Source organism: Megalobrama amblycephala, linkage group LG1 (genome assembly GCF_018812025.1).
Source record: "Megalobrama amblycephala isolate DHTTF-2021 linkage group LG1, ASM1881202v1, whole genome shotgun sequence".
NCBI lineage: Eukaryota > Metazoa > Chordata > Actinopteri > Cypriniformes > Xenocyprididae > Megalobrama > Megalobrama amblycephala.
In genome coordinates, this window is record NC_063044.1 from 73,383,525 (window position 1) to 73,409,490 (window position 25,966).

The 25,966-nt window shown below is 39.6% G+C and overlaps 1 protein-coding gene and 1 pseudogene across 1 annotated transcript; both read left to right on the forward strand.

Moving 5' to 3' along the window:
- LOC125278694 overlaps positions 1-25,966 on the forward strand; it is a 368,525-nt pseudogene that overhangs the window by 205,993 nt on the left and 136,566 nt on the right.
- LOC125248318 (galactose-specific lectin nattectin-like) lies at positions 9,676-19,079 on the forward strand. Its single transcript, XM_048160044.1, has 7 exons — positions 9,676-9,828; positions 14,437-14,518; positions 14,865-14,897; positions 17,324-17,403; positions 17,880-18,011; positions 18,474-18,582; positions 18,891-19,079. The coding sequence occupies exons 2-7, from the start codon at positions 14,461-14,463 to the stop codon at positions 18,947-18,949; spliced, it is 471 nt and encodes a 156-aa protein (XP_048016001.1). The 5' UTR covers positions 9,676-9,828; positions 14,437-14,460; the 3' UTR covers positions 18,950-19,079.

Genomic DNA, 25,966 nt, shown 5'->3' on the forward strand with positions numbered 1-25,966 from the left:
AAACTAACCATTCAATTAAAACAGCAGATGTTTTTGCATAATGAGATACAGAGCTCTGAAATTAGTTTATGCAGCATTTAATAAAATGTAGCAATTAGATAAAAACGCACATTATAATGTTAATGTGAAACTCACAGAAATGATAAATTCTTGGGTTTGTTTATATCTTCATGAACTGTGCTTCATGTGCCCTCACTTTCTCTCGTCTTAAACAGTAAGCCACAAACTCACATAATTTAAAAATTTACATTTTGTTTTACTGGCTGAATAATATTTCTTTAATAAATAATAGTTCACCCCACACATGACTGACAAAAGAATGAGATTACTGTCTGTCTACATTATTAACGGTTTCAACCTTGATATCCAGTATCATATGTACATGTCAAAGTGTTTGTTCTAGTCAGTTTGATGATCTTCATGAAGTCAGAACAATGACTATGAACTTTAAACAACACACAATCTTTACTAAATAAACTGAAATGATTACTCATTTCACCACAGCTTTACACAACTAGCAGAAAGAGAGCAGGCGGAATAAAGATAAGTGATCTGTAACGGTTTCACTGTTGCTGTCCATTGGTCACACCTTAATTTAGCAATTTCTAGTATTGCATTAGTATTGCGTCCTTCTCGTAAGCATTTGATCATTTTTGACTTTTCAGTATGAGTTGAATCTCTTTTTATGGCCCATTTTATTTGTAAAATTAAACCTACTTAATAATTATGCAAAACTGAATATAAGGCATTTTTTAAACTTCCAGCTTTCCTTAACAATTATACATCACTTATAAATGATTAAATACAAAATAAATAGTAGTTATTAAGATTAATGTGGTTTGGAATTGGTAAAATGGACTTGTAAAAATATCAGCTTGCATAATTATTGTGCATGTAAATGAGTCCGAACCCCACGATCACGAGCCTCGTCTGAAAGGCAAAGGGGGAGGCGTTGCTGTAATTTATAGTAATATCTTCACTATTACTCAAAAGTCTAGTATCAAATATAATTCTTTTGAAGTGATGGTGCTTTATGTCAGTGGGTCCAAACCACATTCCCAGAGGCCCCCAGTACTGCACATTTCGCATGTTTCCTCAATTAAACACACCTGATTCAGGTCATCAGCTCATTATAGCGACTTCAAGACCTGAAATGGGCGTGTCAGACAAAGGAGACTTGCAAAATGTGCACTGTTGAGGGGCTTCCAGGAACGTGGTTGGGAACCACTGCTTTATGTAACTCTATCTAGTGTAAGTAATAAAGTTCCATTTGACATTTGTGCTGGCAACTGTATACAGGCCATCAGGACACCATACAGACTTTATCAAAGAATTTGCTGATTTTCTGTCAGAATTAGTACTAGCTGAAGATAAAGGTGTAACTGTTGGTGATTTTAATATCCATGTAGATAATGAAAAACATGCACTGGGATTGGCATTTACAGACATTCTAAACTCTATTAATGTTAGACAACACGTGTCAGGACCCACTCATTGTCGTAATCATACTTTAGATCTAATATTGTCACATGGAATCGATACTGATGCCGTTGAAGTTCTGCAGCAGAGCAATGATGCTTATTTTTCGGCCCTCTTAGAAGAAAACAAACACAACCTTAGGTATTTATTTGATACAGAGGATAAAATAATGAGAAATAAAGCTTAATAATTAACCACAGATGTTTCAAAACAGCACAGCAGTAATAACTTCTTTACTTGCAAGATTGATAATATTAGAAAAAATTATAACCATGTAACCGGCTACTACACTATCGCATCAGACTGTAGTGTCCTACAATGAAACTGATCCTACAGAATTAGTCAATTACAGGCTGATCTCACATCTACCTTTTTGTCAAAACTATTAGAAAAGGCAAGTATCCTCACAACTATGTTCCTTTTTTTTTTTTTTTTTTTTTTTTTTTAAGAAAGAAATGGTATCTGTGAGGATTTCCAGTCAGGATTTAGACCGTACCATAGTACTGAGACTGCTCTCATTAGAGTTACTAATGATTTGCTCTTATCATCAGATCATGGTTGTATCTCTCTATTATTGTTACTGAATTGTAGTGCTGTCTTTGAAACTATTGATCACAATATTCTTTTTAATAGACTTGGAAATTACTTTGACCTTAGTAGAATTGCATTGTCATGGTTCAAATCATACTTATCTGACCATTATCAGTTTGTAGTAGTAAACTAAGAGTCATAAATGTCATATCGATCCAGTATGTCCAGCATGGAGTGTAACCACAAGGCTCAGTTTTAGGACCGTTGCTTTTCACCCTGTATATGCTACCCTTGAGAAAAATTATTAGGAAGCATGACATTAACCTTGTCACAGAACTGCAAGAGAGGACTAGGCATGCACCAATCCGCCTTTTCGATTCCGATACGATACCTGGGATTTCAGTATCGGCCTATACCGATCCGATATTCATGTAATAATAAAAAACGTGCTAAATGACATAATAAACTGGGATCATTCTTTTGTGCAAGGTATCAGGCTTGACTTAAACATTACTTTCCTAACTTTGTAAAACAAAATAACAAACAGACAGAAATGTAAGTGAATTATTTATTAAATAATTGTGCATCAGTGCAACAACTGTAAATAAACCAATAGCTTCACTAAGCTTGGTAGACATTCAAAATCAACAGGAGTCCAGCTGATTCCTTCATCCATGACTCATGGCTTGTTTTTCATGAATGTTTGAGTCATACATGACATTAACTAAATATATTTATATATAAATATAGATGTGGCAAGGGGGACATGGTTCAGCGAGGTCTGCAGCGGGAGAGAGAGTCGGAAGACGTGCCGTGAGTGAGTGGGTTAAGCGCAAATAACGAACACCTGTCTCTTGTTGCAGTAATTGGCGTGGAGAGAGTATTTAACGCCAGGAGAAGCAGGAGCGAGTGAGAGAGAGAAGGACTACTGGCTGCTGTACTCCTGGATTCCTGCCTGACATTGTTAGAGTGAAGTTACTGATTATTTATGACTGTTTTGTGCCTGTCTGCACACCTTTTTGTGTTTATTCTTAATGAAGCAGCCAGTAGTTAAGCCGACACTGTCCTCTTCCTTCGTAAGAAACGAACTCTGCTACACTGGTGCCAAAACCCGGGAAGGAAGATGGAAGCCGCCGCCATGCAAGCGTCCTCTGGAACGCCATTTGCGGAGATCATCAACTCCCTCGCGGTCATGCAACATGATCAACACCAGGGCCTGCTGGAGTTGAGACAAGTCCAGGAGAGGCGGTTCCAGGCCGTCCTCCAAGCCCAGCTGGACGACCGCGAGAGGTTCCGGAGCTGGATTGACCAGGAGGTTTGACCGGAAGCCGTGGGCCATCAAGCTGTGCCCACCCACATGCCACTCAGAGGCAGACCCAGAGGCATTCATGGATTTATTTGAGAAGTCGGCCGAGGTCTGCGGATGGCCCAGGGACCAGTGGCCAATGCACCTGGTCCAATTGCTCTCCGGGGAATCCCAGGTAGCGGCACAGCAGCTTCCGGTGCAGAATCTCCTGGTCTTCGATGACCTGAAGAGGGCCATCCTCCAGCGGGCCGGCCAGAGCCCTGAACAACATCGACAGTGGTTCCGCTCCCTGGAACTGGGCAAGTCCGGCCGACCGTTCGTGATGGCCAAACAGCTCCGGGACTCCTGCCGCAAATGGCTGTTGGCTGAGGGAAGCGACGTGGAGAAGATCATCGATTGAGTAGTACAGGTGCGGTTCATCACTCAGCTTCCAAGGAAAACAGCCAAGTAGGTCCAGTGCCACCGCCCCATGTCGCTGGACTCAGCCATCCACCTTGCGGAGGACCACATGGTGGCGTGCCCAGGGGTCAGCGAACCCCTCCCATCTGCCTCTCTCTCTCCCATCTCCTTCTCTCTCTCGACCTGTCCCTCTACGCAGGTCCCGTCCACCTGGCCCACCTCGAGTTCCGCCCCGGGGCGGGTGGGAATAACCAGGTTCCCTTTTCGAGTCCATGGGTCCACGGGCTGGACCCCGCTTCTGCTTCTCCGCTCTCTCCACGTCAACCGGTTAACCCACTCTCTGTCACTGGAGCTTCGGGGAGGTCTGGGCCTGGCCTGCTGGCGTTGCGGGGACCTGGAGCATTTTATGGACAGGTGCCCTGTGATGGAGGTGGGGATGATGGTCCAGGTCCCGGATGTCCCGCAGGCTGCCCCCGGTCAAGCTAATTGGTACCAAATACCTGTGAGTATCAAGGGGGGTACCTATCAGGCTTTGGTGGATTCAGGATGTAACCAAACCTTGATCCATCAAAGTCTGATTCAATTCGGGGCATTGGATACAAGCCGCATGGTTAAGTTGCGGTGTGTGCACGGGGATGTGGTGGATTATCCTATTGTGCCAGTCATTATCCAATTCCGGGGCCAAAAGCATAGTGTTGAGGTGGCAGTTAATCCGCACCTCCGGCATCCGTTAATTTTGGGGACAAATTGGCCAGCGATTACAGAATTATTGGGAGCTTTATGTACGGATGCCTCTTGGGGAAAAAATGCACCGGAAGGGGATGTGCTAGTACAGGCTGAACCGGGACCACTGGGTACTGCCGCAGGGGAACAGAGCGAAATCGAGAGTCTAATTCTCTCCAAGCGCGATGATTTTCCCCTGGAGCAGTCTCAGGATGAGACGCTGAAACGTGCATTTGAACACGTCAGTACCATCGACGGACAGCCTCTCCATCCTGGACAACTGCTTACCTATCCGTATTTTGCAATTATAAAGAATAGATTGTATCTAGTGACCCAAGACGCTCAGGCAAAAGAAGATACAACCCAGTTGTTAGTTCCTAGGAGCCGCAGGGAAATGCTTTTTCAAGCGGCTCATTCTAAAATCCAATGGCTGGACATTTAGGACAAACGACAACACTAAATCGCCTCATGACCCGATTTTTCTGGCCGGGCATTCACGAGAATGTGCGCAGATTGTGCGCGGCTTGTCGTGAATGTCAGTTGGTAAACCCACTGGCCGCCCCAAAAGCGCCTTTAGCGCCCCCTCCCATTAATGCAGGTCCCCTTCGAGAGAATTGGTATGGACCTCATTGGGCCATTAGAGCGATCAGCAAGGGGACATCGTTTTGCATTAGTCATTGTGGATTATGCAACACGATATCCAGAAGCAGTGGCTCTCCGCAACATTTCCGCTAAGAGTGTTGCTGACGCACTGTTTTCTTTAATCTCCCGAGTGGGGATTCCGAAGGAAAGCCTCACTGATCAAGGCACGGCATTTATGTCACGGACGTTATGCAAACTTTACGAATTATTGGGCATTAAATCGATTCGCACCAGCATCTTTCACCCACAAACAGACGGGCTGGTTGAATGTTTTAATCGCACACTTAAAACAATGATTCGTAAATTCGTTCAGGAAGACACCAAAAATTGGGACAGATGGTTGGAACCCCTGTTGTTCGCTGTGCGAGAGGTCCCGCAAGCCTCCACAGGGTTTTGCCCCTTCGAGTTGCTCTATGGTCGTCAGCCCAGAGGGGTGTTAGACTTCCTGAGAGAAACTTGGGAGGACGGACCTTCTCAATCTAAAAATGAAATTCAGTATGTGCTGGACCTGACCCAGGACAGACAGAGCCGGCTGTATAATAGGTGGACCAATTTGCATAAACTTTCACCGGGAGATAAAGTGCTTGTATTACTTCCAACATCAAGTTCAAAATTACTTGCAAAGTGGCAAGGACCGTTTGACGTCACATGGCAAGTTGGAGAGCTCGATTATGAGGTCATACGCTCAGATAGGAGGGGAGCACATCAAATTTATCACCTCAATCTCCTTAAAAAATGGAACGAGGCAGAATCTGTGATTCTGGCGACGGTGATTAGTGGAGAGGATGATCTTGGGCCAGAGGCGAATATAAAAAAACAATCTCTCGCACTGGCCCCAGGGGGAGATCATCTCTCGCCCTCCCAGCTCACTGATTTAACCAGATTACAGGCAGAGTTTGCTGACGTGTTTTCTCCCCTACCTGGCCGTACAAACGTCATTCAGCACCATATCGAGACAGAGCCAGGCGTGGTGATTCGCAGCCAGCCATAACGCTTACCTGAACACAAGAAAAAAGAAGTTCAGGAGGAATTAGGTGCGATGCTTGAAATGGGGGTAATAGAAGAATCCAACAGTAACTGGGCGAGCCCGATAGTTTTTGTTCCCAAAACAGACGGCTCAGTGCCGTTCTGTGTGGATTATCGCAAGGTGAATGCTGTGTCGAAGTTCAACGCATATCCAATGCCAAGGGTTGACGAATTGCTTGACCGGAACAATCCAAAGAAAAAACAGCTTTCACAACGCCGTTCGGATTACACCAATTTGTTACACTTCCGTTCTGGCTGTTCGGGGCACCGGCTACCTTTCAGCGGCTGATGAACAAGGTGTTACAGCCCCATGCTGCATATGCTGCTGCACATTTGGATGACATTATTATACTTAGTAATGACTGGCAGCGGCATATGCAGCATTTGAGGGCGGTCTTAAGGTCGCTGAGAGGAGCCGGGCTCACGGCCAACCCGAAGAAGTGTGCGATTGGGCGTGTGGAAGTAAAGTATCTGGGCTTCCACTTGGGACATGGACAGGTGCATCCCCAAATTGATAAGACTGCAGCAGTTGCGACCTGTCCGTGCCCCAAGACCAAAAAGGAGGTGAGACAGTTCTTGGGGCTGGCGGGATATTACAGAAGGTTTGTGCCTAATTATTCAGACCTCACCAGCCCCTTAACTGATCTTACTAAAAAGGAGGCACCAGATACGGTTCAATTGATGGAGCCGTGCCAGCAGGCATTTACCCAGATGAAGGCTGCTCTGTGTGGCAGGGCCGTTGCTTCACTCTCCTGATTTTTCTCTCCCTTTTGTGTTGCAGATTGATGCATCGGACAGGGGGAGGAACAGCCGGTGCTGTACATTAGTCCTAAGCTCTCTAAGAGAGAGACTAAGTACAGCACCGTGGAGAAGGAGTGTTTGGCCATCAGGTGGGCTGTCCTCACCCTCCGTTATTATCTCCTGGGACGGAATTCACCCTCTGTTAGGACCACGCTCCTCTGCAGTGGCTCCACTGCATGAAGGATACCAAAGCGCGGATCACTCGTTGGTAAAATAACGAACACCTGTACAGGACAGGTGGGGCAAATCAACCAATAATGAGTTAACAAGGTGGGCAGGGTCAAGACAATAGACATGAGAGCGCATAGAAACAAATGACAAGCCATGTGCTCACACCAAACATAACAAAAAACAAGCACAAAACGAGACATAAACACACAGCTAATGAGAGAACCCATAAACCACGTGTTCACACAAAATAAGACAATGAGAGAACTGACCAGGCGCTTTACAAAACATGAGACAAGAACACACGGCAAGTTAAAGTACACTCAACCATCCGCTCACAATAAAGACAGGACAGGGAGTGTCCGAATCCCGTCACGAAACCGAAACAGAACTAGACATGATACGAATGCCACGCTCCCAACATAAAACAGGACATGCAGACAAGAGAGCGCACGGCCCAAGAACAAATGTTAGGGTCAAGGGTATAGCTCTCAACTAAAGCAAACAGTGATCACCATAATGGTAAATACAAACTTTTTTTTATTTGCAATGAAACATAAAAACCTGTTAATTCCCAGCAAGAACTTCTATACAGGTATGAAAGAAACATGTTTGTAAACTGTGAAAGGGGTCAAAAGGCTGTGGCTTCAAATTAGTTGTAGTTCTTATGATTCTCTTTTTTTTCTTTTCTTGTCTCTCTGTCTTTCAGTTATTCTGCTTATTAAGAGCAGGTGTGCTAACAGAATCTGCTAAATACTTTACATTGAGCCTATAATGAACCATGAGAGACATTTTAAATCTATTCATAATAATATTGATATGAATACAGTTTGACACTGGACACACCCTCCTTCCTTTCCCCCTGACTCAAGTCACTGAAAGTTCTCCAAATATTCTATGTATCTTGTGGATCTATAGTTTTTTCCTTTCATGTGTGGTATCATTTTAAATGTCTCAGTGCGATTGGCAAAATTGTTTCAATTTCACAGCAGTCACTGGTATTGTGCAGAAGATTGAAAACTAAGGAGAATTCTGTCCTCCTTTTGGGTGTTGAAAAACCCACTCCTCTCCCCCAGAACAGGTGTTGGTGTAGTAAATATTTACAATCCTTTTGTTCTGGTCTGGGTATTTAAAGGGAAAGTGCAAAGCAGTCATGTGGGATCTTCTGTAGCCAGAAGCCCCCATGCAGTGATGGGTGAATGTCTTAAAAACACAAATCCACCACTGTGTCTATATGCAATTTTTACTCTTAGAGTCATCTTTGAGCAACTGATGTCATGTATTTATGATTTCTGAATTGGCTTCTAATTGGTTATTTGTGTAATTGGCATGATACACTTTTACCTGATGAATAAATATTATATTTCGATTTATTGTGGACTCTCTTGAAATCATTATGACCAGTAGATTAAGGCTGATTTATACTTCTGCGTCGAGTGTAAGCCGTCGCTATGGCGTGAGTTTATGTGTTATTCCCCTTTTGCAAAGAAATGTTATTTGCTTGCTTTTAAGTTAAAGCCATATAAATATGTTTGAAAGCTGCTTAGAAAGTACCTGCAATCCTTAAAATGGTGGTAATGTAGAAACAAATGTATTTGACTTGACTCAGCATGAGATGAGCAAAAGTTTTGAAAGTTAGGTTCCTGAATTTAATGTTTTGTAACCAACAACAGAGCTTATCGAGAGGATACATGGGGTGAAGAAAACGTGTTGAAATCACCAACGGAGATGAGATAGACAAAGACTACAGTGAAGAAGAGCAAGAGTGCTAGAAGAAGACAGAACATGGGTAAAAAAAATAAATAAATAACCCAACAAATTTTAGAGAGCTGACTGCATGTCATGTTTGCAATTGGTTCAAGCCACATTTACCTTTAGATCTTTATTTGTTAAAGAGACTGTCCATGTCCTGATCAGTGGCTTGTGTAGTGTGACTCAAAATGAGAAATAACTGAATGAAGTTTGTGTGTTTAATGCATGAATGTGGAGTAAAAGATTCACACTTGCATGATCAGAATCAGCTTTCTAACTTGTTTTCTGTTGATATCAACTGAGAATCAACATCCCAAACGGGACCGGTGTGGGTGGGAGTATCCGTGGTCTGAAACAGATTTACTAACAGCTTTCACCAGCGCAAAACTTTCCAATTGTTTGGAATTGCATTCTCATGCTAAAATACCCTGTTTAGTATATATGGTGATTAAAGAATTATGTACATGTTAATTTCTAATTATTAAAAGTGTCATCAGGTATCAATTCCTTACTAATAGTGTACATTAATGTGTTAATGGGTCAAAGACATGTATTTCAGCTTCCAGGTCATTATTGAGTAATATATCATTGTGGTTATGATTATGGTTGACAACCCTACTAATATTACTTATTACTTAACAATTATTTAATAGTCATATGCCTCAACAAGTAAAATCATTACACAATGATACCTTTGCAAATTATTAGATAATGATTAAAGCAGACAACTGAAAGATGAAATACATGGCTTCGAACAATTGTGGTATTACTTCTGTGGTGTTTTTTCTGAGAGTCATGTGATTTAGAGAGATCAGACATCTCAGTAACATGCAGATCTTTTCTGATTGGCTGACACGCATCTTACGTAACATGAGTACACGTATTTAAGCTCACAATGTAGTGGAAAAAGAATACATCAAGAGTTCAAGAAAACAAGACACATCTCTGATATACTATCCAGCAGAAACACTCAGTTTGCTGTTCGGAGCACATTTCCTGAGGTTTGACTTTTCTACATTTACATTTATTTCACTTTTAGCTGACTAAAACCCATTTAATCATTTTTGATTTGTGGGGCATTTTGGGAATGCTAGTTATGTTGGAACATTTCCAGAACAGAGCTTAAATTTTTTTCATTATTATTATTTGGTTATTCAGAATGTAAGATTATGTTTTATGTTGTTTGGTGAATTAATGATGCTAAAATGCTCAATGCAGAAGCGCTTAACGTGTTTAATGCATTCAACAGTAGCTAATGTTGGAGGATACACCATCGATGATGCAAGCAGAATGTGATTAAGTCATTTTGAAAAGTGATTATTTTTGGAAGACTTTTATTTTTGACGGGCGTTGAGGCTGTTGCACGTAGAAGTGTGTGTTGAGTCGTGTTCGAGAAGGTTACCTCAATGAAGTTTATCAGGGCTTAAGTCGGTTAAATGATTTAATTACGTTTTGATTGAGAAGCAGTTATGGATTAATTAGATGCACAGATTGCAATTATCTTGGCCGATTGCGATGTTTTTTTGTAAGTGTGACCTGCCAGTGCTGTTTTTGCCAATTCTGATTTTCTCTCTAAGAACTATTATTGACAGCATAACACAAATCTACTTTTCTTCAATGCTAAATTTAATTGTCATAAAATGTTATTAAACATTACAATGTTCTACAGTATGTGCGTTGTTAATCTGTTAATCATTCAAACGAGGGAACATTGTGCACACGATTTTGTGAATGATCATGTGCGGGGCTCCATACGTTATTGCCTGTGGGAATGTATTCAATGTTATTGTATGACTGTCATCAGCGTTGGTCAGTGCAGTGAATCAATGCTATTTAAACTGTTAATAATACAGCTTCAGCTGACCCTTGTAAAGTGGAGATGAAAATTAAAATATTCAACACCTTTACATCTATCTTTGAATGAATCCGTGTTCATTGAATGAACGGTTTGAGGATTTGCTCAAAGACAGTCCCAATGTAACTGCACTGAGGGACAGTCTCTCTAGAACACACAAAGGCAAGCATTGCTGATACTGGAGAAATATCAGCAGAAAGCCTCTCGTCAAGTGAGATTCAAGGTTTGGAACTAACTGGTGTACATAACAATAGCCTAATCAGCTTATTGTCAGGTTTATGTTCTGTTATGTGGACCGTTATTTTGACATTCTTTTTTGTTCACTTCATTTCCTGTTTCAGTGCTCTGTTTAGTTTTGTTTTCATGCCACGTCGTAACACTTATTCATATAGAAATAAATAATAAATGGTGATAATATCACACTATTGAGCCACTCAAAATTACCGCAGGGGTCGAGTTCTCATTGGCCTGATTGTGTTCAGCTGTTCCTCATGTGCTCTGCTCCCGTTATATCGTGCTTCCTTCCCTCATGTCTTTGCTGGTTTGTTGAGTTCATTGTGTTTCTTACAGATCTTGTCAGTCAGTGCTGCATTTAGTTCCCTGCAAGGTTGCAGTCTTGTTTTATTTCTTTGTCTTTTTGAGTCTGTGTGTGTGTGTGTGTGTGTGTGTGTGTGTGTGTGTGTGTGTTGTGTTGGTTCCTGTGTCCTGTTCCACCCTCATTGACTCCCCTGCAGTCACTCTAGTGCTGGTTTCATCTCACCAATGCCAATCCTCTGGTTCCTTGAGTTTCCACCGTCGGCAGAGAGCCTGGAGTTTCTCATCCCTGACCAGTCTGTTCTCCTGCCCTAATGTCTGAACTGTGTTCTCACCTGTCTTGTGTTTTGTGTTTTGTCTTTTGTTAAAAAATATCTCCTGCGTCTGTGTCCTTCCTTCTCAGAATCCTGACAGAGACAGCCCTATGTATGGACAGGCACATATTTTGGCTTTAAGAATTTTGCTTAAGCTCCCAATGTGGACAAGTGAAAGCCAGATGTTTGTATCTAATAATATTCCTACTATGCATGCTTATCAGCCACCAGCTCAGTCACCTTCCCCACAGTACATTTCCCAGCATCCCTCCTGATCCACACCTGCACATCATTACCTGCACTCTCCATAAAGACTCTCTTCTCCTGCACTCCCTTGTCTGGTCCTGTCGATGTGTATCAGTATGTCTAATGTACGTCAACTTGTGTGATAATCTTCACGACCCTACCTGTTACTCTAGCTAGTGATAGGCAGATCGAGGCTTCGTGAAACACTGAAGCAGTTGAAATGTGTCGTAATGTGTCGAGGCTTCGAAACAATCTGACACCCGTCTCCACGGTGACCCCTAGTGGTCAGAACAGAACCTTTTACAAATGTATTGCAAATGTTTTATTGAAAGTAAAATCTATCAAATGCAATTAACTAATCATCTAATAAGATTGAATATAGAGTGTCTGTATAATATGTGTTCTTTTATCAATTTTCAAGGCTTGTTTCTCTATTCAATGGCTCAAGATAAACAGGCAAATAAGAGATTAATAACTACCATCATTCATTTTAATTATTCTAATGTCTAATTAAAACATCTACAAATGTATAAAACTGATCAGAGATCAGGTAAAGCCCACAGAAACTTGTTCAATAGTTCTCTTTTCACTTTCACTTTATCATCGCCCTGAACCAATTTCAATCTGTTGACGTGATGACGCAATGAAGCCTCATTTACTGAAATCACATGACTTTGGCATTTTGATACACGCTCCGAATCACTGATTCGAAACAAAAGATTCATAAAGATTCGGAGCTTCATGAAGCAGTGTTTCGAAATCGGCCATCACTACTTACTAGTGATCCTGATTTATCTCATGTCTTCTGTTCCTTGTGTCATTTCCCTGGATTCTCCACTCAGCCTGCATCACCGTCTTCACTGCAATACATGGACTGTATTACCACCAGCTAAGTTCACCATCTGCCATTCAGTGACTGTTTCCTCTTACCTGTTCACTTTTAGCCTGCTCTCTAATACCTCCAATAAAGCACTGTTTGTTTGCTGCTCACCTCATCTGTCCTCTTCTGTGTTTGTGACAATGCTGTGTTAAGGAAATATATGTATCATTTCATGTTGTCACAATGCTGGAATTTCTAACTTTGACACTATACCTACGATACTGATATTGATATTCAATACCACAGGGAAAAAACTGCTAGAGCAATCGGGCCTTAAAATTGTAATCATCAAAAGATAAATATAACAAGGCAAGAACATGACAATAAGATTTATTTTTACATGAACAAAACCACCTTGAGGTAGTGCACTTGTTCAAAAGCTTGAGATTATTGCATTATGAAAGTATGACAATCAGTAAAAAATAAACAAACAAACAAACAAAAAACAGTACAACCTTTTCTATTTTCAAGTGAAATGTTTTTCTGTTTCTTTTTTTTTTACTAAGTGTGCGAACAGGATTAGTTCATTTCAGACTTAAAGGTCCAAATTGCAGTTTAAATTCAGTTTCAAAGGGCTCTACATGATCCCAGATGAGGAATAAGAGTCTAAACAAATCTACTCTTCTAAAAAAAACAAAATAATAATAATAATAATAATAATAATAATAATAATAATATAATAATAAACTTTATTTTATATAGCGCCTTTAAAAGTTACATCTCAAAGCGCTTCACAGAAACATATAAATACAATAAACATACATTAGAGCAAATTTAAAAGAGAAAGATGCATTATATAAAAAGCAAAACAGAACACATTTATAATAATAATCACTTGTATGCAAGCCTAAAAAAATAAGTTTTAAGTGAAGATTTAAAAACACTATAAAAGTCAGCATGTCTGATCTCATTGGGAAGAACATTCCAGAGTTTGGGAGCAAAAGAAGAAAAAGCCCGGTCACCCATAGAACGTAAACGCGTTGAAGGAACAATTAAAAAGCCAGAATCAGAAGAACGAAGATTGCGTCTTGGGGTGTATGCAGTTAAAAGTTCGGACAGATATTGTGGTGCTAAACCATGCAAGGCCTTGTAGGTGAGCATGATAATTTTAAAATCGATGCGAAACCTGACCGGGAGCCAGTGCAAGGACTCCAAGATGGGAGTGATGTGCTCACTTGTCCTGGACCTTGTCAGGATTCTGGCTGCTGAGTTTTGGACATACTGCAATTTGTTTAGGGTAGATTTAGAAACCCCAGCAAGCAGAGCGTTACAATAATCAATGCGAGAAAAGACAAATGAATCGTGCAATGTTTCTAAGATGAATAAATGAAGTTTTGACCATATTCAAATGTTAAATTTGCATCAAATATCACCCCCAATTTTTTTACACTTTGTTTAAAACTCCAAAGCAGAGCCATCCACCATTAAGGTTACAGCATCAGCTTTGCGAATTTGTTGGGGTGAACCGATGAGCATGTCGCTGTTGAGACAGAGAAAATTATGAGACATCCATATTTTTATCTTAGAGATACAATGTTCTAGAAAGCCAACAGCCGTATTATCGCCAGGTTTTGAATGAATATAAATATGGGTGTCGTCTGCATAAAAATGAAAATTGAAAATTTAACCACAAATGCTCATCTTGCACTGGCTCTGTGATCCACCAAGTACAAACTATATAAAGACATTGTTTGTACACATTGATCTACTGGGTCTTGTCACAAAAATACAAAACTTTGTAATAATTATTTGTGTATAATTGTGTTTTGAATTTATGCAGAGTTCCAGTGTTCTCTGAGAAACGATGGCGGTCTGGACTGTTTATCTGTCTATCTGTCTTCTGGTCGCTTTGAATGCTTCAGGTAAAACTATTATTCCACGTCTCACATCATAACTGTTATTTTACCATGAATTGAAGCACATCTGGGACTCTGTAATGACTGATCAGAAGCAGGAATGATCTAATACAGTATGTGCACCTGAGTTTGTCTCTGAATTATTATGATAATATTAAGACAAGTAAACAACAATAATTATATCATTATATCAGCTTGTTGATTCTTATGAATGATATTATATTCTTAATTTTGACAATAATATACAACACCAAAATATGCCTGTTAATTTGCAGTATATATTTATTAGTAGTTGTAGTAGCACTACTGCTAGCAGTTCTGTTTTAAAATTGTGTATTTCTTTCTTTTTAAGTGGAAACGCGTCCTGTTGAAATTAATTGTGGTGGTAAGTCTTCTCTTGTCTTCTACTCTTGTCAGTGTGTATGTCTAGTACAGTACAAAAGTCCAAAACCTGTGCATTTCTCCACCTTAACAAGTGTATGTAACACCTGATGATCATGTTCTCCAGCATGATTTAAAATGTTCTAAAGAGCATCTTGGAAGCTATTTTAAATCCTTTTGTTTATTTAAGGTACACTATGTAGCTTTTTAAAATAAACAAAATTTAAATAATGATAATAATAATAATACATCATCAATCCTTCTTAAAAAACATGATTCACTGATTCACTATGGTAAGTGTTTATATTTTAGACCTGTCAGAACAGTTTTCCGACATACATCACTCGCCCATGCGTGTCTCGTCACATCCGTAAATAGAGAAAAGTTGCTCCGGCCGCTTTGACGCGTGTCTGGTGTGGGAGTGGCACAGGTTAGCTGTCACAAGAGCAGGAAAGGAAGAGATGGAGCAGCTGAATCTCCAACCTCTGGAGAATTGCCTGTTTTAAACAAACACAGTGGAGAGTCTGCTAGAGAAAAGAGAACGCGACAGAGCTCGTAATAAAACAAGAATCAACATTAGCTCGGTTTTAGATGGCGAGAACTGATGGATTTGAAATGTAAAAGCGTTGCGGTGATTAAAGAGTTTTTATTACTCGACAGATGAGTGTAGCGATAAGTACGTTATTTAATCAATTTATGGGTAAAATATGAATATAATTAATCATAAAGCTTTATGTCTAATTATTATGCATATAACGACCCAAGGGGGAATTAAACATATATTGTGAATTAATTACAACGAATTATAATCAATGACATATATGATTAGTTCTGGTTTAATAATTGTTTAGCGAAACTGTTTGTTTGTCCAGAAAAATGTAAGCTCCTCGTAGAATATTATCAAAGGAAGGTTTTTCTCTGGCCATGAGAAAGACTTCCTATTCTAGCATCCAAACGTAAAGCAAGGATAGGATCGAAACGTTAAAGTGACCTGGTTTTTATGAATGAGCAGAAAACAAACAAGCATGAATATACTGTTTTTAATATATGAAAACAACTACCGAGGTTATACGTCTAAATATATAGAGAGGATATACATATACATATATATATATACAAGGGTGAAAGTGAAGAAAAGGGGGAAGAGAGGAAGCAAATAGCAAACTTACAGTCCTCGAAAGCCAACACAGAAATCAGTTTCATTATCTAGATCAGTGGTTCTCAAACCTGTCCTGCGGACCCCTTACCGCTGCACATTTTGTATGTCTCCCTCATCAGACACACCCAGTTCAACTCTTGCAGTTTCTACTAATTAGTTGATGAGCTGAATCAGGTGTGTTAGATGAGGGAAACATGCAAAATGTGCAGTGGTGAGGGGTCCCCAGGACAGGTTTGAGAACCACTGATCTAGATAAGAAACGGTTACTTGCATCAGTATTGCATATGGAGTTTCGGTTCAGCGCGGCTGCAGTCTCGTTGGTTTCTTCCGTTTCCACGGGAAGGTTTGAACTGAGGACTTGAAAGTTCGTTTTGCTGAAGAAGATGGTCGTCCCGGAAGAGAAGCGCGATGGAGGCGCGTGGTCACCGGAGACGTCCGGGAGAGACGTGCACGAGATAATCGAGAGACAATTGGGAGACAACGGAAAACTGTGTGTCTTTGCTTTTATGGAAACAAAGCTAACACACCTCTTTGGCTGGACGGCCAATAGATGCGTGGCAATGTTTGGCGGGCAAGGTTTTCTTTGTGTTGTCTCCGGGCTGAATGCGACGTGGAACGAGCTTTAAAAAGAATCCAAACTTGACAGACTTGACAGCATATAGAAGAAGTTATAGTTTCACAGGCAAATTCCATCATTAGAAATAACATTAGCACCACTACAGTCATTTAAACTAAGTCTAAACACTAGGAATACATACATGCACTTGACATACATGATGGGTACATTTTGGCACAGTCATATTTTGAGAATAACTGTGCATACACTCTCTAAGCATATTCGTGTGTGCGTGTGTTGGGTTTTGGCTGTAATGTCTGTCCGTGCCTATCTTGCCGTAATTCGATCCCACATTTCTACAAACACAGTTCAACAGGTTAAAAGCTTTCTGAAAATTCCACAGTTTATTGACTACAAACGGATCCATCCAGACGTTACATGAGTGAGGTATTTAATTCCAGGACCAGATAGACTGCCATATGTAGCTCTCTAACAGAGTTCACTGTACAGCATCTTTTCTGAAGCGTCGGCTTCATCTCCACAGTCATGCGAAGACAAAGCACAACTGAAACAGTGTTGCATGCCTTTTTGTTTTTTAACTGATAAAGGGCCAAAAGTTACATAGTGTACCTTTAAATGAAAGTTATTCATTTAATTTCATGAAAGGTCATTAAAAGGTAACAACATAATAACAAACAAAACTTCCATTTAACAGCCTGTGCGACAGGATGGACTGCCTTTGGATGCAGATGCTTCAAGTTTTATAATGAGCTTCGACCATGGGCTTCAGCTGAGGTATGATACATTCAGCTTCTGATATGACATAAAAATAAGAATATTCTTGGATTAACTCTGTAAACATCTGTGACACCTGTCAGTTATCATAGGAAAGTCATTTCAACTTGTTCCTCCGGTTAAAATCAAAATATATGTTAACAGTAAAGAAATTACAATGGAGCTCCAGGATGTGAACAAACATCCCTGTGATAATACTGAAACATCATAATGGTCTGAATATACAGACACAACACATTTCATGTTATCATGAAAGGATCACTTAAAAACTTTATTTCTGTGAAGTTATGTCTAATCTATATACAGTATAACCAGAACCTTTTCTAGAAAAGTAGTCCCATCACAAATGGCAGATTTTATATTTCATGGGTATTTCATGAGTAAACATTACTTTGATGGTAACTGAAGGCATGTCACAGATTTTGGCAGATTCATTTAAAATAACATTGTGTTTGCTCATGTCTCTGCCTCTACAGTATGCGTGTTCGGTCTATTATAAAGGGAACCTTGCTTCTGTACACAGCCATGCGGAGTACATGTTCATAAAGGACCTGATTAGACGCACAACTTATGGATTAACACCTACCTGGATCGGAGGCCGTAATGCTGTATGCAATCATTTTTCCATCATTCTTTCTGTGTTACTGGGCATTTACAGTTACATTAAAACTCATGTAATACATTTTTCAAAATGCATGAGCATAGATGTGTTTTTATCATTTATTTTTGCTCCTCAGAACAGTTAGTTTAGTGCATTGGCAGCCATGAGAGGCACCGCTCACCATGAGGATGTCATACTCCAGTGTTTGTGTTGTGAAACTCGATGTGAAATAGTGTGGCTGATAGAGATAACTGAGTGATTTAACACTTTCTTACACAGTTTTCACATATTCTTTACTGATACCCTTTCTGTGAAATAATTTCTGTTCATTTCTGTTTAGATTTCTGACATGTTTAAAGTGGGGTTAGGGTTCATGAGGAATCATCTTTTAGATAAATAAAGATCAAACAAAGCCATGTAAAGCTGTGGACATAAACACAATGCTGTTTTTTTTCTCTTCTGTTCATAGGAGGGACTTTGGTTCTGGAGTGATGGAACCGAAATTAACTATAAAATATGGTCGCCTGGACAACCCAGTAACGGTAAAGATGAGCTCTGCGTTGAGATGAACTCTGTCAGTAAGTAACTTCTGTTAATGCTCATGAAATAACATGATAAATGATCCATCAATCTGAATTGTGTTAGACCATCAGAAGATTAGCAGATACTGCTTCATGTCATACTGTATATCCAGAAGCTAGAAAATAACTTTTTCATCACAGTTAAAAATGTTTTGTGAACATTCATCACAAACAACATGTTGCTGATTGTTTTCTAGACATCAAATCCTAATATTTCTGTGTCTACCATACTAAATAAACATTATTTAGTTTTTGCATAATACACAAATGATAAAAAACAACTATATTTTTCTGTCTTTCAACAGATGGCAACTGGAATGATGTGAACTGTAGAGAAGATAAGCCTTTTGTGTGTGTGAAATAAACCAGCATGTGAAGAATCAATGTAGAAGAAACAAGCTACTGATTCATTTACTTTCCATTAGAAATGTTTAATGGAGGCTAATAAATGTGTTAAAGGATTAGTTAACTTTTAAATAAACTTTTCCTGATAATTTATAATCTTTCCATGTCTTTCTTTCTTCAGTCGAAAAGAAATTAAAGTTTTTGATGAAAACATTCCAGGATTTTTCTCCTCATAGTAGATTTGAATGGGCACCAAACGATTGAAGGTCAAAATGAGTTTCACTGCAGCTTCAAATTGTTCTACATGATCCCAGATGAGAAATAAGGGTCTTATCTAGTGAAACCATTGCTCATTTTCTGAAAAAAATTGAAAATTATATAAGTTTTAACCTTAAATGCTCATCTTGAACTAGCTCTCTTCTTCTTCTCCTCTATTAGAATTCCAGCAGTGTAGAAGCTGCTAAGCGTATTACTGCCCTCCACAGGTCAAAGTTTGAACTAACTGTTATATACTATTGAACTAGCATATTGCATATAAAAATTAGTTAGAACAGATTATTTTAGTATTAACAGATGTAAGCAACTGCTGTTGTAATCAAATGTCCCATTTTGTCCAAAATAAAAATGAAATTATGCTTGTTTTGTTGTATTTTAGCTGCGGGTACAGAGTTGCAAATCAATCATCTGTGGTCAGTGTCCACCCTATAGCTCCCACTCAGCACTGGCCTCAGCGAGATCAGCTTTCATATTGTTTAAATAGTAAATAGGCAAAATTGTATGAGCACTCATTGTTTAGTGATGACCATATTTTTTCTTGACAGTAGTGATACCCTGGACCACCTGTCAGATTTGATGGATCATGATCTTTGACCTGTCTGACCTCTGTGACCTCTGGGGCCACCCATGACATCCCCCTGCCCCACGGGCCGCCCAAAAGTTTTTCCCATCCCCCTCCCATGGTTGACCGTAGTATCACCCCCAATGACCTTTGACATTGTTGGTGATCCTCCGGGGCCTGATATGACCTTTGTCCACGTATTTTGAATAGCGATGTTGACCTGTGAACTGTCAGGATGTCTTCTGGGTGATCAAATGGCAGACGGATGAATTTAAAAGTCAAGGGTAATTTTTGAACTCTGACACGCCATATTTGAGGGTGTGATGTGACGGCATCTGCATTCCGGCTTGCTCGGGTCATTTTAGTATATTTCAAAAAGTTAATTGAATTGTATAAAATTAAACATACTTCTAAAACAGTATTAAAATTATTTATAAAACAACTCACATTTTCAGAGAGCAGGGGAAAAACACTCCTTACTATTTTGATGTCTTAACTTGAATAGCAGAATGCATTGAAGTCTCTCTCTCTCTCTCTCTCTCTCTCTCTCTCTCTCTCTCTCTCTCTCTCTCTCTCTAAGCACCTTCATGCATACTTTATTTATACTAAGGGTACCCCAAGCTTTTTGGTTCGTAAAAACAAGGTTTGAGCTAAGCAAACACATGTGACATAACTATTTTATTCGCTCTGCCCGCTATGAGTTAAGATCGCTATTGGACCTCTGTAGGTTGTGGCAGATAATTGAGTTGGTGATTTATTCTATTTAAAATTATAAGCCAAATAGCCTAATAAAACCAATAGCCTAAAGTTACCCCTCACGCTCTTATAGTTTTTAGTAAAATTGAATAACCATTAGCAGTGTGAGACAAAAACAGAATGCTATGGAATGTTTACGCCTGTCGTCTTATACAAACTCATATGCCAGCACTGTCACACACATTTTAAAAGTTTGTTTAAATAACATCTTACCAGAGAGATTGTCACCCTTCACATATGGTTAAATTCCTTGCCAAAAGCGTCTTCTGTTGTCTTTCGGTTGCCCCCCTGACATTTGGGTAAATAATCCAGCTCATATGGACATTGATACTTTGATTCGTGAGGGTGGGGAAGTAAGTGGCTTACCGTATATTACCGAGATCCTGTTTCAATAGTAAGAGAGATTAACTCTACAGATTTAGCATTACACCTCAAATTTTTACACAATGCTTTTAGCGAAATAATGGCATTTGCTAGAGACATCTGCGGTGATGCTAGCGTAATCATTATGACCCTTATGGGGTCTTCTCTGTCATTACCCATTCATACCATTTTAACAGATTGGAATAATTATGATGTCAATCTATTTACCGATCAAATTGAGAGAGTTTTACAAAGTAATGTACAGATATCTGACGGACAATGTAGTTGCGGTCGAAGTTGACGTGGCCATGAACAGACAAGGAGGTGGTCATCGTAAACTCACAGATTTAGCACTCGATCAGGTCATCAAATGCAAAAAGATGTCATTATTTTGCCCCACGAATATTACAAATAAATTATGCTTCTCTATCTGCATTGCGCATTTCCTCAATCCGCAATTGCCCGACAACGAGTTAGAAACACTAGCCGCGTCCATCCACAATGACGCAGGCTTCTCAATTCAAGACAAATTTTTGTTTTGGTGATTTCAATTCATTTGAAAGTCTTTTAGACATGTTAAAATTTACTATTGTTTTTTTACAGGACGAATGCCGGTGCGTTAGAAACGTAAAAAAATTATGATGAACCTCACCCTAAAATGGTATGTCTTTATTTGTACGACGATCATTATTATGGGATTCTGAATTTGAAGGTATTCATTGGCGCTGACTATGTATGCGAATTTTGTTTCAAAGGCTACTTAAACCCTATAAATCCTCAGTGCAAACACGTCTGCATCAAAACATCAAAACATGCAACGTATGCTTTGATGCTGATTGTTACAAAAATCCTAAAAGAACCATGCATTGTTTGCAATTTTGTAAGTCGAGTTACTGTTACAACACCCAAAAAAAACCACACCCTGTATGGGAAAAAGCACTGTGCGACACCATAAAACATTGCAGACTGTGTAACAAACGATACAATGTCATAGGTCGAGGTGTGGGGGCACAACACAAATGTAGTCCGAACTGTTGCAACCATTGCAGTGAATGGGCTACACCAATGCTTCATACAACCCATAACACCCAAGGAACCTAACAAGAATAACATTTTCTATGATTTTGAAATGCGTTATCAAAATGGAAAACATATAGCCAATTTTGTCTATGCGATCACTATTGAAGGAGAAAAATTTGTGGCAGAAGGCCCCGGCTGTATAACACAGTTAATCACACACTTCAGACAGCCGCAGTACAAAGGATATTGCTTCATAGCTCATTGTGCTGCCAGATTTGATTAGTTTCTAATTCTGGAGTATTTTTGCAATACAGGGATTGCATTAGATGTCATAATGCAAGGTTGTAACCAATGGTTACACTGGCCCTGTCTAAGATGCCTGCGGCGCTAAACTTAACAACTACGGAATAAAGGTATTTTCCCCATCTTTTCAATAGGGTGGAAAATGAGAATTATATAGGACATTACCCCGATAAAAAGTTTTACAATTACGAAAACATGTCTGATAAAGACTGTGTAAAGTTTGATGCGTGGTACACCAGTGTTTCAGGTAAATTGTTTAGCTTCAGGAAAGAGTTCTGTGAATACGCCGTGAACGATGTTGTCTTGCTACGTGAAGAATGCATGAAATACAGAGAGGCATTCATAGAATGAAGAGAACTTGATCTATTCAGCTTTACTACTCTAGCATCATGTTGTATGGGCTTCAAAACGCAAGAAGCACGCTGGCTCTGACACACAATAACGCATACGTCCGACAGTGTAAGACCTACTCGAACGCTTCAATTGAATGGCTCAAGTATGTAAAAAAGACTCAAGATGTGGATACTCATCATGCTGCAAACCACGGTGAAGTGTCGATCGGCCGTTTCTTTTTAGACGGTTTCTACGAAAAGTCAGGGATAAGGCATGGGCTAGAATACAACGGATGTTTGCATCATGGTCAAAAAAATGCCGCTTTGCCCCCTTATCAGATGCACCCCATGTCAGGAGTGCCCTATGGAGGTTCTTAGGAGGCAATTTGACGACAAGGTTGATATTCTGCGGAATGCGTACGGTTTGCAAATTGAGGTTCTCTGGGAGTATGAATGGGAAAAGATGAAGCGGACTGACCCTTCTGTGATGGAATTTATGAGTACCTATTCAGCCCCTGAGAGACTGAAACCGAGAGACGCCTTGTTTGGGGATGTACTAATGCTTATAAACTCTATCACGAAACAGCCAATGGTGAGAAAATAAGTTACGTAGATTTTACAAGCTTCCTTTCTGCATGAAATGGCAATCAAGTAGCTGTGCTAGGACGTCAAATGTATCCTGGAAATGCAAAATACTTTATGGAGTGTTATCAAGATTAACATTCTCTATGGTACGATTCCTATAAACCGGCGACAGTACCAAAAACTTAAAAGGAGAAAAAAGGAAATTACATTTGTCGCCAATAAAAAAAAAAAAAGGTCTGTCTGCCAATAAGCGAGTCTTCAATTAGACTGGAGGATTTCTTTTACCACTCCTTTGCATCGCAGTACCCTTTATTTGCAGCTTAATATCATCTAGACATGGTTGAGGATGGAGTATGCTGAGAAAATGTATTTAGTACCGCAACATCAGCTGGAAAAGCTGAAAAATGAGAATGTTCACGAAAATATTCAATAGCTTGTAGAGAATGATCTGGATACGTCCATAAGAAATATCTTACTCAGGTAGCTAAACTCTACACAAACATCCTGAGCAAGGCAATCGTGAGAGTAATGTTTTAATATTGTCGCTACCCTATTCCAAACCCGACCATAAAGACAAGTGACCATCAACTATACCTGAAGACATCGGAGGTACGGATGACATTGTGAGCAATATTCTGAAGAATGTACCATCAAGAAGTGTGAAAAACAACCAGTACATATTAGACAAAATGTCTAAAGCTAACAGACGGGGGAATTTCCAAAACTGTTGAAAAAATACCCGGTACCGCCTCTATGTAAATAAATAGCCAAACAGTGTTCACCTGGTAGCAGGGTGGGGTATGTGTTAATTATAGAGAATTTTTTTAAACAAACTCGATCTATCTGGTACTTTGCAGTGGTTGAAATCAAAGCCTGGGCATGCCAAAGTCTAACAGGGTGATACAGAGACTTTCTTGACAAATAGGCTCGCTGACATAATATTTAATTTGTATGCTACATCACCGTCTCTCATCAGACAGAATTCATCTTTGGCTCTGATCATCCTCAGTTTAATGTCAATCCCATTCAACATCAATTTTTCTTGCAAGAAGATATCGCTGTGGATAGGCGACAATAGTTCCACCACTCTGCTGTTCACTGTGTAGAAGGCCCTCTTTTTCAGACCCCGGTTATGGTCACTGGGTCAGTCGTGTCCATATGACCGGCTGTGTCTTTGTAAAACAAGCCGGCAGAGAAAAGCGATTCCAGCGCATCTTTACTGTAGTTGATCAGACTCTCGATGATACATCGATAAGGATAAATACTCAAACTCTGAGGTATCAAACAATCTCCCAGGCTCACATCGACTTATGAAAATATAGTGGCCCCGGGGTAATTTATCAGGCCAACCTTGACATCGTTCGGTAAAGCGTCGCTGTGAGGTTTTGTTATTTTAAGACGTAGATACAACAGCGTGTTATTTAGGTCGACATAATCATCGCCATTCCCTGCTATAAAAAAAACTCCAAAGGTGAAGAGTCCGATATAGCTGATAAAGGAGGCACTTCTAAATAACTGTTTTTCTCAATAACGGTTTGCGTCAGAGGAACCATGAATAAGTCTAACTCTGACTTGATGCACTCTCCTGACATGCGATGGAGTAATGCCTTGTTAGAATATGGTTCTTTTAACCGATACGTTTTGCTTTACAGCATTCTTATGCTTTCTGCATACGACTGAATGTTTCTTGGGTTCACGCATTGTTTTCTTTTTTATCAAATGTCCACGCCTTCTTATACCCGGCACTTACTACCAGACATTCTCTTACGTGCCATGACCATCAAACCCGAACCGTCTTGAGATTTTCGTATTATCGTTATAAGTTCTTGACAACGCGTTTGAGACGACATTGGATACTATATTTTTAGCAGCCGATTTTAGGTGGGGTTTAGCGATACTGAACCCCCTTTTCAACAGCGTTATGGCCATCCTAAACAGACCTTTAAAGAGACCCCCTAACCCCGCCCCGTACATAACACCACCCCCTGAATACTCCGGTAGACCACCACCAGCTTGATTTTGGTAATAGTTAACATATTCAGTAGCGTCCATCCTGCGTGGGTTGTAATAAGCCATTTTTTAAAAAATGGACTGTTTTGCCAGTTTAAAGTGTAGTTTTACGACGCCTTTACCGCAAGAAAACGGTATGTCGCGGTTTTGGTCGTCCTTCAGTTTTGATGGTAATGTCAGTTATGAGCTCCTTGTTGAACGATGCGTAATGCGGTTTGTCGTATCCAACACTGACAATATCATCGTTTTACTCATTTTATCAACAGCTTATTGCTATTGTCCAATTTTATTTTCTGCTGATTCTTCTTGCATCAGGAATATTTTCATAATTATACTGTTTATTAAGTAAAAGAATGTTGGAGGAAGGTTTTTGAATAGCCTAAATATAACATTCCCTAACAGTTATTTTTAAATTTTGTTTTTGCAACCATAAAATAATGTTCCCATGACAGGGTAGTTATTTTTAAATAACATAAACATAGCTCATACAGGATGTTTCCTTATGGTTATTTTTAGGTTATTGTTTTTATAACCATGAAAACTAACCATTCAATTAAAACATTACAGATGTTTTTGCATAATGAGATACAGAGTTCTGAAATTAGTTTATGCAGCATTTAATAAAATGTAGCAATTAGATAAAAACGCACATTATAATGTTAATGTGAAACTCACAGAAATGATAAATTCTTGGGTTTGTTTCTATCTTCATGAACTGTGCTTCATGTGCCCTCACTTTCTCTCGTCTTAAACAGTAAGCCACAAACTCACATAATTTAAAAATTTACATTTTGTTTTACTGGCTGAATAATATTTCTTTAATAAGTAA